Source organism: Chiroxiphia lanceolata, chromosome 4 (genome assembly GCF_009829145.1).
Source record: "Chiroxiphia lanceolata isolate bChiLan1 chromosome 4, bChiLan1.pri, whole genome shotgun sequence".
Lineage (NCBI taxonomy): Eukaryota > Metazoa > Chordata > Aves > Passeriformes > Pipridae > Chiroxiphia > Chiroxiphia lanceolata.
Genome location: NC_045640.1, coordinates 46,852,017 through 46,867,557, shown reverse-complemented (window position 1 = coordinate 46,867,557; position 15,541 = coordinate 46,852,017). Strand labels below are relative to the sequence as shown.

The following is a 15,541-nucleotide window of genomic DNA, read 5'->3' as shown; positions in this document are numbered from 1 at the left end:
AAACCAACAAGAAGAATGAGGGCTGAGCCAGGGAAGACCAACCAAAGACTAATAGGAGGATGCCCTGAGGGAGATGCAATTCTGATAAGGCTGTGGTTGCAACTCTATGGTAGGATTCAGCAGCATCCTTGCACTGTCTAGTGCTATGGTGGGAGCAAGATAGGTCAGGGAGGGACTGCGTGTCTTCTTCCATCTTTATTCTGCTGGGAGAGGGTGAATGGCAGAAAGTCAGGAGATGTGCAGGAAATGCTGTGCAGAGCCAGAAATACATAGGAGACCCTTGAAGGCAGTGAGGCAACAGGTTTTGATTTGGTTTAAGCCATTTCTTGGCATGTGTATAAGGTGTTAATGTTCACACAAGGCTGTTTTCTTAAGTATCAAAATTTCAAGTTCCTTGCAAATGCCCAGTGGATGAAGGGGAGTATGCAAGACATACAATGTAGTGCCTGCAAAAACTCTGCAGTCCAGGAGATCTTGTTTCTTCAATTCTTATATTGCATCCCATTCCCCTTCCATTGTCCTTCCTGTTCTGGCTTTTTTTTTCTTCTTAATAATAGCTGCATTAGATGTAAGGTAGAGTGGAGTTGTTCAGAAGCAGCTCTGGGATTTGGAAACACAAGTCCTATTGAAAATCTATGGGCCTTGGGCCCTGAATCCCGTTAGAAAAATTGCAAGTAGTTTGATGAGCTAAAACTGGGACAGCAGCAATAGAGCCACTAGAGAGGTTGGGTTTGTCACTGCTCTGGGTTTTTGTGTTTTGTGTGATTTGAAGTAAAGAACGGAGTTCTGCCATACCAGAGATGAAAACACTTTTCTGTTGTGTTTGTTTTTTTTTCCAGGCGATGTGGCTATAGCAAGGCTAAACAAGATCCAGAGGAAGAAAAGATGCATTTTCATAACGGCCACAGTGAGTAAAGAGAAAACATGTATATATGTGTCTTTGGATTTCTGTGGTAATAAGAAATACAACTGAGACATGGTTTTCTGAAAAAAAAAATATGGTTTTGTTGGTAATTTACAAAAGAATCATTTGTTCAGTAGGTCCCCCCCGCCCCTGATGTAAGCCCCTCGGAGAACTGAACATTTGAACAGCCCTTATATATGCTGAGCTATTCACACCTGTACGTTTTCAACAGATCTCTCTAGTGAGCCATTTTGATTTGTTCCTCTGTCCTTGCTGTGTGACCCATGGTGCTATTAATTTTGCCTGGTCAGCATGTAAAAACTCTACATTTTTGTGGTCTGGATGCATCAGTCCAAAATACCTGTTTGAAATCCTTGCTTCACCCCAGCCAGCCATGAGGACCAAGCCCACTGCTACTCTTTGCGTTGGATGCCTCTGCAGAGGTGTGAGGAATAACACCTACTTCTTGCTCATAGGAAGCTTTCAGAAATGCTATGTTAATGCCTTTGTATACAAAAGCCCTCTGCAGTGATGCTAGAAAGTAAATCTCATGGTTACTGTCAGTCCTTCCGTTTATGCAAAGCCAGCATTTGAAGAGCCTTCCTTCATCAAATGTTGTGGGATCTGGGTACAGGTAACAGTGAGGGGCCTTTTGGGGTGGAAAAGGCAAACGCATCTTGAGTGAAAGTCAAATTTCCATTAATGCTATATAATGAAGGCAGCAGGAAGCAAATCAATTAAGAGCCACAGTGTAATGTAGCTGTCTCATTAGACTGATGAGCAATTCTTCATGTGAGTAGCCTTAATGATTGTCAAAACAAACTTATAATATGGATAATGAAAATACTTTTTCCCCTCTCAAATCCTGGAGAAAAAACCTGCTATCGATTATATTTATACTAGTACAACCCACAGGCTTTGTACTGCAAATATGCAGTTCATTTAAATCTCAGTAACGCCATCTGAAATAATGTGGCTGATTAATTAACTAATATGTGACTGGTAGGGCATAATTTGTTTCAGCTCTCCGTCAACCCCTATCCAATCCAACTTGCTTCACAAGTTGCTTCTGTAACATCTTGGTTTTTGCACTTTTTCTCCTGGTGTACTCTCTCCAGTTCCAGAAAGGGATCTTCTGCACCAGGCCCCCGACCAACCCATTACACAGCACCAAAAGGGACTTTTAGCTGTGCATCATTCCAGCTGAGTGCTATGATGTACTTTTCTAAATACAGTGAAGTTGCACATGTGTCACATATAAACTAAATATCATTTTCCAAGAATAGTATTAATTTTCACCATAGAAGTAGACTTCCTTGCTGCAATGTTTTCCATCAAAGCAGAGTTCAAGGGACAGGAGTGTGTAATGCCTGTCTTCCATATTGTCATGTGCCATTAATGTTTTAAATTTGTGTCTGCAGTTAAGCTGCCTGGAGTAAGGACCTACATTGATCCCCACACCTATGAGGACCCTAATCAAGCTGTCCACGAGTTTGCTAAGGAGATTGAAGCTTCATGCATAACAATTGAAAGAGTTATTGGAGCTGGTATGGAAATGCATTTCATGACCCTTAGCAACATGAAGGGTTGGCTTTCTTAATATAAGAGATCTGGGAAGGGCCATGAAATATTTGAGGTGTTAGTTACCCTGCAAGTGATGGTGAGCATGTTCCAACTGAAGTTTGGGACAAACCTCCCTTTGTCTGCAGTTTTGAAATGCAGTAACTGAACTGAAAGTGTCAAAAAATGGTCACATTTGGACCAAGCTGAGTTATTTCAGTGGATGCTAAGGGAAATGAGTCACTTAATTTTCACCTTTTTTTTGCCATTTTAACCTTTTTCACCTCCCTCATAAAGGTCAGTCTTGAAGAAAAAATTAAGAAGTCATCTGGGAGATTAAAAAAGCACAAACCAAAGTCCAAAGCTCTAAACTTCCTTGGTTAAAAGAAGAAACTCTATTTTCTTTTCAGTTAAACTGTTTGTTTAGATTTGCATCCAACTTTAGGAGTATTTTCAATGATGTAAAATTATGGGTTTGGGGGTAATTGACTGTTCACCAGAAAAAAAGATCCATTTGGGTTACTTTTTTAAAAAGTAGTCATAAAATTGTAAAGGGTTTATATTCTATGAAAATATATGTTAGTGTGAAAAGCTAACAGCATTCCATCTACGTAACTTACCAAAGGAAGATTAAGAAGCAAGTGGTTTGTGTTTTACACCTATCCATACAGGGCCATGGTATAGAATGTGACAGGACTTTTTTATCCAGTAGACAAAAGTATGAAATGAAAAAAAAGCCCAGTAGAATATAAAACATAGCTTTTTAAATAAAGGAAAAATACATTTTATTCCTAGTTTTCTTGTGCTTATGAATTACTTGGAGTTTGGTACACCAACTATTTGAGATGGTGATACTGTGATGTTTAGCAATCCACATCCATGAGTGCAGGGCAGCCCTGCCTGCTTTTGATCAGCTGAGACTGAGCTGCATCCTGTAGACACATATGTGTCATGCATTCCCTGGACATGCTGTGATCCCGTCTTTCCTGACTTTTCTCTGAAGGTGAATTTGGGGAAGTCTGCAGTGGGCGGCTGAAGCTGCAGGGAAAGCGTGAGTTTCCAGTGGCTATCAAAACCCTGAAGGTCGGCTACACAGAGAAACAGAGGAGAGATTTCTTGGGAGAAGCAAGCATCATGGGGCAGTTTGACCACCCGAACATCATCCACCTGGAAGGCGTCGTCACAAAAAGTAGGTACAAGTTGGTGTGGACTGCTCTTCTTGAACTCTGGCCGATGGGAGAGTTGGTCAGGGGAAGCAGACTGAAGTTATTCACTTTTTGACTGCACCTTTCTTAATTCCTCCAAAAAAAGTGAACTCCATTGCCTGAAGTGTCACACTTGATAGGTCCAGCCAGAAAGAGGTTCCCCAATACAGGAAAGGGGGTTTGTGCCCAAAAGGTTTTGGTGTTCATCCAGCTACAATGAATAGATAATAGCTAAAATGATACAAAACTGTAACTGCCTCTACAGACCTTGCCTCACTTTGGCATAATATGCATGGTTTAAGAGCAAACCCCTCTTTGAAGGCCCAAAATCAAATGACACAGAAATGGGAGGTGTTTTTGGCCAGTCTCATGCAGTGTGTAGATGATAGAGATGGCAATATGCCTGGGATATCTGGATGCCAGTGGAGTGTGCTGCCTGATTCCTGCCTTGCAAGTATTTCAGCAGCAAATACCACCTGCAAAATGCAAAAGCATTTCGAACGCAGCAACACCAAGCCAACCACTAAGTTTTCCAAGCAGACTTGCCTCTTAATTCTCCCTTTACTTGTTCACTTTTGAAACCACATGATCCCCAAGGTGAGCAAAAATGTGCTAGGAAGTAGGAAGTGATTTCTCAAGCAGGGAAATGAGGAAGATTTTGCTACCAAGAGTCTAGGAGAGGGGGGAACCCATAACACAACCCCTGCTGATTTCCAGATGTCATGTTTTGAGAAACCACTGAAGCAAAGCCCACAAGAGGGTAGTACTGATGGTCTAGTGATCACTCACATAGGATGTGAGCAAGAACAGAAGGTTTCCAGAAGCAGAGAAGAAGAACAGGATTGTAGCTGAAAACGACAGGAGTGTATAAAACCACAGTTAAGGCAAGGTCCCCCTGGGATCTGATAGTGATGCCCCTGGTAGTAGTTGCCCATGATACTGGCATACAGATTATGAGTGAAGTTGAGGGCTTGAGGAAAATGTGAAATGTTGGCAAAACATCTCAGCACAAGAGTTACTGAGATCTGACTTTTCAGTTAGCAAAACCTTCCATAACTTTCCCAGGCCAGTTCTTCTCCGAGTTACTGTATGCACTGAAGATAAGACAGCACATCCAAATGTGCCCAGTCCAAGCCTCTCTGGCTGCTGGTGCTGTGCTGAGGCTTTCGAAAATGTGCAAAGGTGTTGTTACTCATTCATTTTAAAGCCTTGGAGGATCTACATTATTTGCATCAAGGATTATTTTGTTGAAAAGAGCTACTACTTTATTTTAAGGTGTCCCTTAAGTGCAGAAGCACCAGCCTCACAAGTGTCAATGGCTGTCTCCCCTCTTGTCTTAATGTTTGGCAACATCAGAGCTTAGCTACTACTGTTCAAGGGGCCGTGTTTGGTGCCATGTGGCTGCTCTTGGTACTATTTGTCATTAATCAGAGGAAGTGTTTCCAACATTAGTTCTTTTTCAGAGCTGCACTAGGCAAGGTATAGAGATGCTAGCTGTTTGTCTGGTTCACATCCTTATAACCTACACAAAATCAATGCCGTTTTGCAATCAGCAGCCTTTTCTTGCATTTTTTCCCATGAAATTGCATTTCCTAAGACTTTTAAGAGAAGAAAAAAAATAAGCAAAATAGATTTCTCCTAAAAATTGAATAAATATCAAAATCTCTCAGGGACACCTTGGGTAACCCTTAATACATTAAAGCTCCAATTTCTAGTCCTCCAGGGATGTGGAATATTGGGCAGGAAGAGACTGATGATTAGACATCCATGAAAGCTGCTGTTGGCATGGGCTTGAGTCTTTCTGGCCACTGGGGCCTCAGGGGGTGGATGGGAAATCCCACTTTCAGAGAGAATGTGCCTCCCTAGCAAGCTGCCTTTTATATAAAGCGGCTGTCTGCTCCAAAGACTGTGGAAACACCAGAAGCTCTACTTCCGAATTAGACTTGGAGCAACTGGAGTTTGGATGCAGGGTGGGTACATGCACCCTTAGCTTGTCCTTAGCTCAGTACATGCTAGTTTGCTCCATTCAAAATTTCTTCTAGCAGCGTCTTCACAGCTTTTTTTCTTTTCTTTTACATGCACTAAAACAACCTTCATGAATCACAAACTATGCTGCTGTCTTGAAGTATTTTTTAACTTCTTTTTCCCTTCAGTGTTTCATTCATTGTCCTATTGTAGATTCAGATCTTAGAGTAAAATGTCTTTACTGCATCATGATTTATTTTGGAAGTAAATTAAGTGAAATCAAATTAGGCCATTTTTAATTCTGAAAGATAATATCGTGCAGGGGCTTCATACCATTTAACTAATATAGTTCAAATGCACACCTGAGTTAATTTCGATTAACCATCTTCATTGTCCCCTTGCAGACAAGCCCTTAGCTATTTCTGCTCTACAAAGGTAGTGACAGTCCAGTCACTACCAAATTTGCATGCCATTTGGTTGTGCTGGTGGTGCGCACGTTGCATTAGTACTTTGATATGAGTGTCATCCACATACATTTTATGACCACGTAATGCCAGCAGGAGGGAGCCCTACTGACACAGAGAGTCAGCCCAGTGCTTTAGAAGGGCCAATGTTTACTTTTAATTTACTTCGTTGAAAGCTATCTATTTGTGTCTTTATTTCCACGCTCTTGGATACGGGGTTAATTTATTCCGTGATTACTGTCAACCTGCAGCATTCAGATAATGAAACATAAGTGCTAAAAATCTTGTTTTCTTTTCTCTGATGGCAGCCAAAGGCAGGAGTCTGGAGGAGGTCCCCCAGGGCAGTGGCGTAATGAAACACCATTCTCACTGCAACGATTACCTTGAAGTGTCAGAGATAAGGGACACCATGCTACAGACGGGTGTTTAGTGTTTAAAAACAAAAAAAAAAAAATTAAATTTGAGGCATACCTGGGATTTTTCTTCCCTGCAAATCCACTGACACATTTGCCAACCAATAGCAATGGCTCCCTCCCATGTGTAGCCCATGTTGGGCGTAGACAGTTGGCTGTCATCCTTGAAGATGGGGCAAGTTATTTTATTTAGGACTCAATATTTTTCATGATCCCAAAGTGCATTTCTCATATTAAAAGTAATACTTTTGGCAAGTTTCAAGCTCAGGCAATAGCTGTGATAGGAACTTAAAAGAATTGAAGCAGCACAGGTCTCTCATGCTGCTAAGGTAGTGTTTGCACAGCAATGAGTATTTTGATGGACAGCTTCAAAATTACCTTTGTTGTGTAGATAATTAAGCAGTCAATTAGGTAAAATAGTCAAGGTAATGGTAAAGTGGGAAAAATTAGGATCTATCTAAATGGTGGAACATGTGCTGATTTTTAGTATTTACCTTCCTGTGCATGTTGTGACACACAGCAGCTCTCGTTGATCATTTCTATGAAAGATATTTATAATGCACTTTACAAATAATTGGCAGCTCCTTTTTGTCTGTGCTTCTTGCTAGCTAATGGAAATTGATTTAAATAAAAAATAATTTACGTGTTCTTATAAGATTTCATTGAATTTACAAGGAATGGAGCGCACCACATTAATTATTGCTATGCCATTGTGGCAAGCTAGCGAGAAATTAGATATAAAAACTGAGGAAAAACTATATATAATTACCATTAAAATGACTCGGGCATGAAAATTAATCAAACAGATTTGGAAAAACATTATTATTCCTGTCAACAATAGGAGACCAGATCTTTTGTTAAGAACTTTGATTTCCACTTGCACTCATTCCATACTTAACTAGCTTTTGTTCTGCAACATAAATATTCCTTTTCTTACTTCCAGTTGTGTTTACAAGGGTAGTCACATGGGATTACTTGAATTCGAAGGGATGTAATCCCATCCTTTCCTGTTCTTGATTTTGGTGGCTACCAAGCTCGAGCTTCAGGTCATCCTGGTTGCTCCTTTTGGGCTCCTGTTGTTACTTCAGGGTGTTAAAGCTCTAGGGAGGAGTCCAAAGAGGTTGCTGCGTGCAATTTGGCCTCTGCAAGCTTTCAGCTTGTTGGTGAAGCTGAGAAGAGGGTTGCCTGGGTTCAGCTTGCAACCTCTTACTCAGTCATCATCTAAACGCTCTAGGGCTTGGTACCTCTAACAATATGGGATTACTTTTTCATCCCCTCCTCCTCAATTCCCCTACTTCTATATATATTCTGGGAAAAAACACTTGTCCTCTTGCTGGGACAGCAGTATCTTGGTGTAGATTTACTGTTGCATACCTGTATATTCACATGCAGATGCACTATGAAAAGACTTCTGTATTTTCATGTTTTTTAAATAAATTGCTTACAAACTCGTGCACTTTTTTTTTTCCAGGCAAACCAGTAATGATAGTGACTGAATATATGGAGAATGGTTCTCTGGATACATTTTTAAAGGTAATACTTAGATTCTTTTTCCAGAGGGACCTTGGTTAAGGTTTGGGTTGTTTACAGAGGGTTAATATCAATGAAAATGTTTGCTGGGTAGTGGTGCTGTCTGGAGGGAGGAGTAACTCAGTCATCTGTTTGATCTACATTTACACAGCATCATGAAGGACCTGGTGCATGCATTGATACAAACAGACAAGAATAAATTGGAGGATATTATGTTTATTTTAGAAGGCAGTTGCCTGCATGGAAATTATTAACTTCTCCTGAAAAATTTGATGTTTCAAGAGCACATCCACACCGCATCATGGCAAACTTGACAGAGTTTTTCCATGAAACGCAAGAGCTAGAAAAGGGAAGACAGGGGAAGTGGTTAGAAATGCAATGTGACAACATGAGGAAGAGCCCCTACCCCCAAATATTCACATGTGAATATTTTACAGGTAGGATTTTGCAATTCGATACCATTCAGTTGGGCTGGCTGAGAAACAACCCATCCTGATTCCCTTATACGCACAGCTACAAGTGTTCACTCCCAGTCACAGTCTCTTTATCAGTCACCAGTGGAAACAGCTTGCTCCTTGATCTCCAGTTAAAAGAACTACATTTCCTTAGCTTTGTCTCTAGAGATCCTAATCTAAACAGTGAAACTTAGAAAAGCTTCGTGGTCAGAGCGTGGAAGTAATGAATTATTAATTTTCCTGATTTTCTTCCCTGGAGACTTCCCTTTGCATTTTTATTCATGCACACACAATCCTGAGGGTGCAGAGACTCTCAACTCATCAAATGTCTCCTTCCTTTTGCAGAAGAATGATGGGCAGTTCACAGTCATTCAGCTGGTTGGGATGCTACGAGGCATTGCATCAGGAATGAAGTACCTGTCTGACATGGGTTATGTACACAGGGATCTGGCCGCCAGGAATATCCTGATCAACAGTAACCTAGTCTGCAAGGTGTCAGACTTCGGCCTCTCCAGAGTCCTAGAAGATGACCCTGAAGCAGCATACACAACCAGGGTGAGTTAGGAGGATTTAGTTCGGATTGAGATCAAGAAAACCTTATTCCCTGCCACATTTTAGTGTTCAGGCTCTGTAGCAAAGAGGTTTCTATAAATCCAGGACCTCTAAACTGTGCATGAGGGTTTGATCTGATGTTAACAGTTAATTGTTATCAGATTATTTTTGCAAAAGCCTTAAATTTGTAGTGGGGATAGCCAAATAAGGCAGAACTTCATTAATAACTTTCAAGTTCAGGATGAGTACACGAGTCAAATAGCAGGCTTTGCAAAGTTGCCATGCTTCCAGCTCTACTCTGACCTCTTTGGTGAATACTAAAGGGAGGAAAGAGCAATTGCTTTGCTCAGGTACCCATGTGGAGATGTAAGCCATGATCTTCGGAATAATTTGACTGTTTTAAAATGTTGGTAAGTGTGTAATGAATGAACATTGCAAATAATGCACATTACCCCCAGTGTTACCCTGAGTAATTTGAGGGTAATTTCTCCCAACCCGAGAGAGCTTCTCCAGCCTCAGTGCTCTGCCCCTGTTCATCCTCGGTCAATCATTTCAGGACATCAGCCCACCTATCCTATTGCGAGGCCACATGGCCCCAGCACTGAAGAGGGGGAGTGGACAGGACCCATCCTCAGCAGCACAGACTTGGAGAGAGCCTCCAATATTAATGGCAGTGATTGGCACACCTGGATGTGTCCTATTAGCGTGTTTTTCCAAGGGTATTGTTTTGCGGGTGGTGGGAGCTCTCTTAAGTCACATTGCCAGTTCCTGCAGAGATCTGGGAAAGGTCTTTCAGCTCTTGGCAGTCACAGCCCCGCAATGGGACTCAATGCACAGCTGGACTAGCACTTCCCTGCAGGCTGGAGGGCTCTCGGCCAGCCCTGCTGTAGCTGCAGTGTGCTGCCATGTGCTAATTGGCACTGCTGAGAATCTGGCCCCTCACTTAAGGCATGCCCTGATAAGGCTGTGAATAATTATTGGAAGAAGAGACTTCGTAAAAGTTGCTTTGGAAGCGTGTTCCAAACCCTGTTATTTTTCCGATAACGAACACTGTGAGGGGTCATTCAGGGAGACCTTGCAATATTTAGCTCAACAGTAAGAGGAAGGGACTTCACAGTAAATATTTTTTTAATAAATCATGGTAGACAACTCTTTAAACCCAATGAGAAAAGTATTCCTTAGTCCAAAATCCCCTTTCCTTTCCCTCCCCTGTTCCTTCTCAGAGCTGGTCTGAAGTTTGATTTCTAAAATGATAGAAAGGGGAAAAGGAAACAGCAAAGCACATTTGACAGCTGTGGCATCATTTTCAGTCCCACAGCAGAGGCTAAGCAGTCTGGTCTTTGCACACACAGATTTCTGTGCCTACACAGATCCCTCTGCAGGATTGGGACTGCATTTAAAAAAAAAAAAAAAGGCATTACTTCCGCAGCAATTTGCATGAAGCCCTCGTTAGATCAAAGTCTTCCTTGGCTTCAGAGCTGTCTGTTCCTCCCCCGCTCGCTCTCAGAAATGGAGGAACTGTATTCCCTTACCAACCCGTGCAACATAATTGAGATGTTGATCCTATACATGTCCCAGCATTCAAACAACATTCAAACAACAAACCTTCAGGACAGCCAATTAGTAGGCAGCCTACAAATGCTTATGGGCTGAGATAATGTGGAAAGGGGCCCCATGCTGTCAAACAGATTTACTTTAAAATTCGATGTCTCTTTCCAGAGAGAAAATAACATCCCTTGGTGCTCTGAGGAGAGCTGTTTCGTCTTCTTTTGCATGTTCTCTGCCCTCCTCTGCAATCTGTTTTTTGTGGGTTTTTTCCATTTCTTTTCCATTTAGGGAGGGAAGATCCCCATCCGATGGACAGCACCTGAAGCAATTGCCTTCCGCAAATTCACATCGGCCAGCGACGTCTGGAGCTATGGCATTGTAATGTGGGAGGTGATGTCCTACGGCGAGAGGCCTTACTGGGAAATGACAAACCAAGATGTAAGCATGTGTGAGAGTTGCTGTGTGATGGGACTTTGAGGCTCAGCATTCATTCTGCAATCAGAGAGGCAGAGTGGGGACAAGATGAGGACAGCTACTGTAAAAATGGCTTTGCTCCCCCATGCCAGACAGAAATGATCCTCCCATTTGATGCTTCATTTTTTTGCAGCAACCCAGAACAGGCTGTGCACAGAGGGAAATGTGTCTGCACAGAGGCAAGCCTGCTTCCCCCAGCAGACTGCTGGAGCTTCACTAATGTTGTTAGAGCTGGAGCCTGTCCCTCCTCTGCTTAATGACAAAGGCCTGCCAGGGAATAGAAGCTGATAAACTGGCAGCATTTCAATTGTGTGTTCAAACCCCTGCTGCCATGTAAAGCAGCAACTCAAGGGAGTCGTGGTAAGGGCTTTGTTGCCATGCACAAAAGCTGGGTGATTTGATCTAGTGACAGCAGTCCACAGAGCTGCATCTTGGTTGTTCATGCATTGCTGATCTCAAGAGAGTAGTTTTGCTCCTGTTGTGAACATCTTGTAAGTTTGTGCTAACAAAAGCTCTTATGATTCATTTGTACACTACCCTTCAAGTAGTGTCCCCTTGCTCCGAGGTTCCATTGCCCCCTTGAGCTTCTGACCTGAAGGCCACCCTCTGAAGCATCTCCAAACAGGGACATGCCTGGGGACACTGTCTCCTGTCTGACTTCAGCTCCAATCCCAGCCTGGCTGGGAACAAGGATGTCTTGTTCCTACTTCAGGGCTACCTTCTACCCCGAGCTCACTATCAAAATCTGTTCTTGTCCAAGGGTAAAAAACTTAAGCCTGGGGTTGCCAGATTTTCTAGGCCCCTCCTTCCTTTTCACATCTCCAAGAACCATGACAGTGAAGGTCTCTGAGGATGCCAACTAACGCATGAGGTCGGATTCACCATGAGGTATGCGGGGCAGCCCTGCTGCCTGTGGAGATCCTACCTCTGGATGGGTTTTCGCCATGGGTTTCCTCTGATCACATCATCTGATGTTTTATCCTTTCTTCTTTTTTTAAGCAACATCCCTATTGCCATGCCTTTCTGCCGTTTCGCTGGCAGCAAAGGCTCTGGCTGAGCATTCTGCATCTCCTGCATTTTCTTTGCAAGCCTTTGCCATCAGTGGATGTTACTACCTGTCATGCTGAGCTGCTGTCTCATCTCACTTTGAGTCCAGGCATGGAAGCGGGTGGTACCTTTGAGACGGTCATGCCACCTGAGCACGTTGTTTGGCGTGAATGCCCCACAGCTTCTGCATTGCTGAGGCTGTCACATTTGCAGGAAGTTTGGTAAAGCAGTATGTGTCTACACAGGGATCTATCTCAATCAAATACAGAGACTTTCTTCCATAGTCTGTACAGAGAATGCAGCACTTGAGAGCCAAGCTTTTTGACTCACACTGAGCACTGTAACTATCTTTAGTGCTGATGCACTGGCATGGCACAGATGTTGTTCAGTAAATGCCAGGCTAAGATTAAGGCTGGTGCCAGTGAAATAATGCTCCATGGCCAGGGGAGTCCCTTGTCTGGATCATAACATATGAACATCCACACTTTGCAGAACTGTTTCAAAAAACCCAAATGCCTCCATACACTGTGGGGCATAGAGTGAATTTCACACTTGCCTGGTGTGAAAGCAGAAAGCAGAGGACTGGTGAGATATTTATGAGCATCAGTTCCTGCTCAAGCTTTGCTTGTGTAACCTCTGTGTGTTACTTGCCTCTGCCTATGTGCAGATGGCAAGTGCCTGGATGATGGTGGCCTCGGACCTTAATTCAGGGCTAGGGCATGTTCCTCCTGCAAATTTTGCCTTCCTCTTTCATCTCCTCTACTTCTTTCCTCCCTGCTTGTGTTGAGAGAAGATTCGGTAGTATTAGATACAGCATTGGCTTTTGTGCAGAGGACCAAGGGGTCACATGAGTTTTGGACTCCGTTGCACCAGAGTTTCTTGTTGCGTGGCTTGTAATTAAAGCACATCATTTGCAAGCAGAATTGATGATGAGAAAAATTATTCTCACCATGTTACAGATGGATTGCTTTAAAGGAGGTGCAGCGCAAGAGGGTAGCAGTGTTGTTACTGCAAAGGCCACAAACCACATTTTAAAGTCATACTGTTCTCTGGATGGCCCTCTAAAAATATGCTTTGGTTTGACCACAAGATAAAGCTTTGATGTAGGAATTGTTGAGAGGAATTTCGTGACCCGTGTTGCACAGGTTGCTAAGATAAATGATCACAGTGGTTGCTTTATAGTATTCGGAGTGGTGGATTTATGAAACACAGAGCTAAAAGTGTTGCTTTGGTTTACTGGAATGGACTATCCCAAATGTCCTCTCACAAACAGCCGGTTCAGATATCCCAATCCATAAGTGAGTAATGCTTGTCCAGAAGAGGAAGAGGGACAAAAATGCCTCCTTAGGTGCAAATTTTAGCTCCTCAAGTCTTACTAAGCAGTACACACCAATGAATGGAACAGCAAATGTGCCATTTTCTCATTTTCTAAGCATTGTGTTGACTGCAAGTGACTTGGTCTTTTTTGTTTCATTCTTTTGCTCGTCTTCTTGCTAGAACTCAGAGGGTACCTTCGGATGCAGGAGGGTATTTCAGTGTCCTAGCTCCTCACAGTGTTTTGATACCATTTACATTGTATGGCCAGGATGAACGACATCCTGTAAATTGAGTTAACACTATTGATTGTGCTGTTACTGCCAGGAATATCAAACACGCATAACCCCACTGCAGATGTAGTTCAGATATTCTGAGCTGGTGCCAGATGGTCTGCTCCCTGTCTTGACACTATTTGCTTTCTGCTACAGCTGGAGGGGGATCCATTACTGTTATAAATACACACATGGACACAGCAAATAATATTCTCATGGCTGTGCCACGCCAAGGCTTTTTTTATAGGGCAGCTGCAAATTTGGAATCAGGGACCAGCTGAAAAGCATGATGTGAAGAACAGACAGTGCAGATAGCATACTGTGGTAGGGCTGGGTTTTGATGCTGGGAGCAACAGCCAGATCTTCAAAGAGATTGTCTTGCAAGTGTAGGTTGGGTGGAGAGTGGTGCAACTGCTCCACTGACAGATGAAATCTTAGATGGGTGCACAAAGACTGCATACATTGTGGCCGAGATCTTCAGATGTGCTCGCTACCCTTGGAGGAGATCATAAAGCCTTGCCTAACTGCCTCTCTACTGCGTACATCCTTAGGGAGTTTGAGGTTCCTGCTACTGCTGCTCAGCCAGCCTGGCTCATTCCTAGGACTCTTTCACTTAACAAAAAGCTCTGTGATGGAGAACAATTCGAAAGCAATTCATGCCATCCTGAATTTTGGAGCCTTCTGAAATGCAATGCCAGCCTGATGCAGCTCTTCCTGTACTGCTCATCTAGGTCTAAAGATCACGCAAACAACTTCCATCCTAACCCCTTAGCCTTCTTTTTAAACACAGGATGTTTTCAAATCATGAGACGGTGCCTAGAATGAATGTCATCTGTGGCATTCAGTTCTTGGAGTCCCACAGTGAAGCACTGTGGTTTTCCACATAGCAAATATCTGCTTCCACCCTCTTTTGGTCAAGGAGTCTTGGGAGTAGAGGGTGTGAAGATGGGCTGCTGGAACTCTCTTGGCACAGACGCAGACCCTTGTGGCTTGAAATGTGAGCTGCATTCTCCTGAAAATTGTCATGGTTCAAAATGGGAACTGCTGGGCTTGGAGCCCTGCTGTAAATCTGCCCCGAACTGGGGAAAACAAGTCACTTTCTTCAATTCTGCCCTCAATTATTCATTTCTGCGTTTCAAGAGGGCAGGCAGCACATGTGCATACCACTTGTTTTAGATATAAAACCATAGATGGTTTGTATTTGAAATCAGTGCAACAACTCCCCTGGTTTTAATTTACATACTCTTGGGCTGACATTTTAAATTCCTGGCAGAAATGTAGCCACACTGAGAGATGACTAGACCCAGACAGTATTGAATGATATATGAGATGGTTGTTCTGCCTCTGCCTTGAATCCATCCATCAATTAGCATTCAAAGTCTCTTTTGAAATACAGTCAGACGTTTATTACTGTAATACAAATTTGTGGTCTAGCACATGCCTTTTCATTTAAAAAGAAACCAACATCTGAATAAACAAAATCAGTGCACTCCATGAAGATGCCAGAAAACCCTGTAGGTTGCTTTTTGTGGACTTAGCATAGGCTCCAAGAGTTTCCTGCCATATAACCTATCGACTGCAACTGAGCTTTGAACAAGTACGACCTGACAATCTGGCCCCCTGGTTGCAGCAGTGCCTTGGCTTTCTAGATTTACTTTGCAGTGACCAAAAATTGAGTTATTCAACATCCCATAGAAAATATGAAAGATAGAGGGTTCAGTGGGCTTGCCTTTTATGCGCAGAATTGGGGTGTGGCAGGATTCTACATGAGTCTATTGCTGGTTCCAAATTTCTGTATTTAAGTCAAGTTGCATTTGGGAAAAAGGCAAGAGGAA

At 42.8% G+C, this 15,541-nt stretch overlaps 1 protein-coding gene across 10 annotated transcripts in view; it reads left to right on the top strand.

Annotated features, from left to right (window-relative positions):
* The window catches only part of EPHA5 (EPH receptor A5), a 202,123-nt gene that overhangs the window by 170,263 nt on the left and 16,319 nt on the right, over positions 1-15,541 (top strand). For all 10 annotated transcript variants that reach the window (XM_032685835.1, XM_032685834.1, XM_032685832.1 and 7 more), the window contains 6 exons: positions 840-907; positions 2,326-2,451; positions 3,468-3,653; positions 7,983-8,044; positions 8,842-9,051; positions 10,885-11,034. In XM_032685835.1, the coding sequence (XP_032541726.1) occupies positions 840-907; positions 2,326-2,451; positions 3,468-3,653; positions 7,983-8,044; positions 8,842-9,051; positions 10,885-11,034 (802 nt within the window). The remainder of the gene's footprint in view (positions 1-839; positions 908-2,325; positions 2,452-3,467; positions 3,654-7,982; positions 8,045-8,841; positions 9,052-10,884; positions 11,035-15,541) is intronic.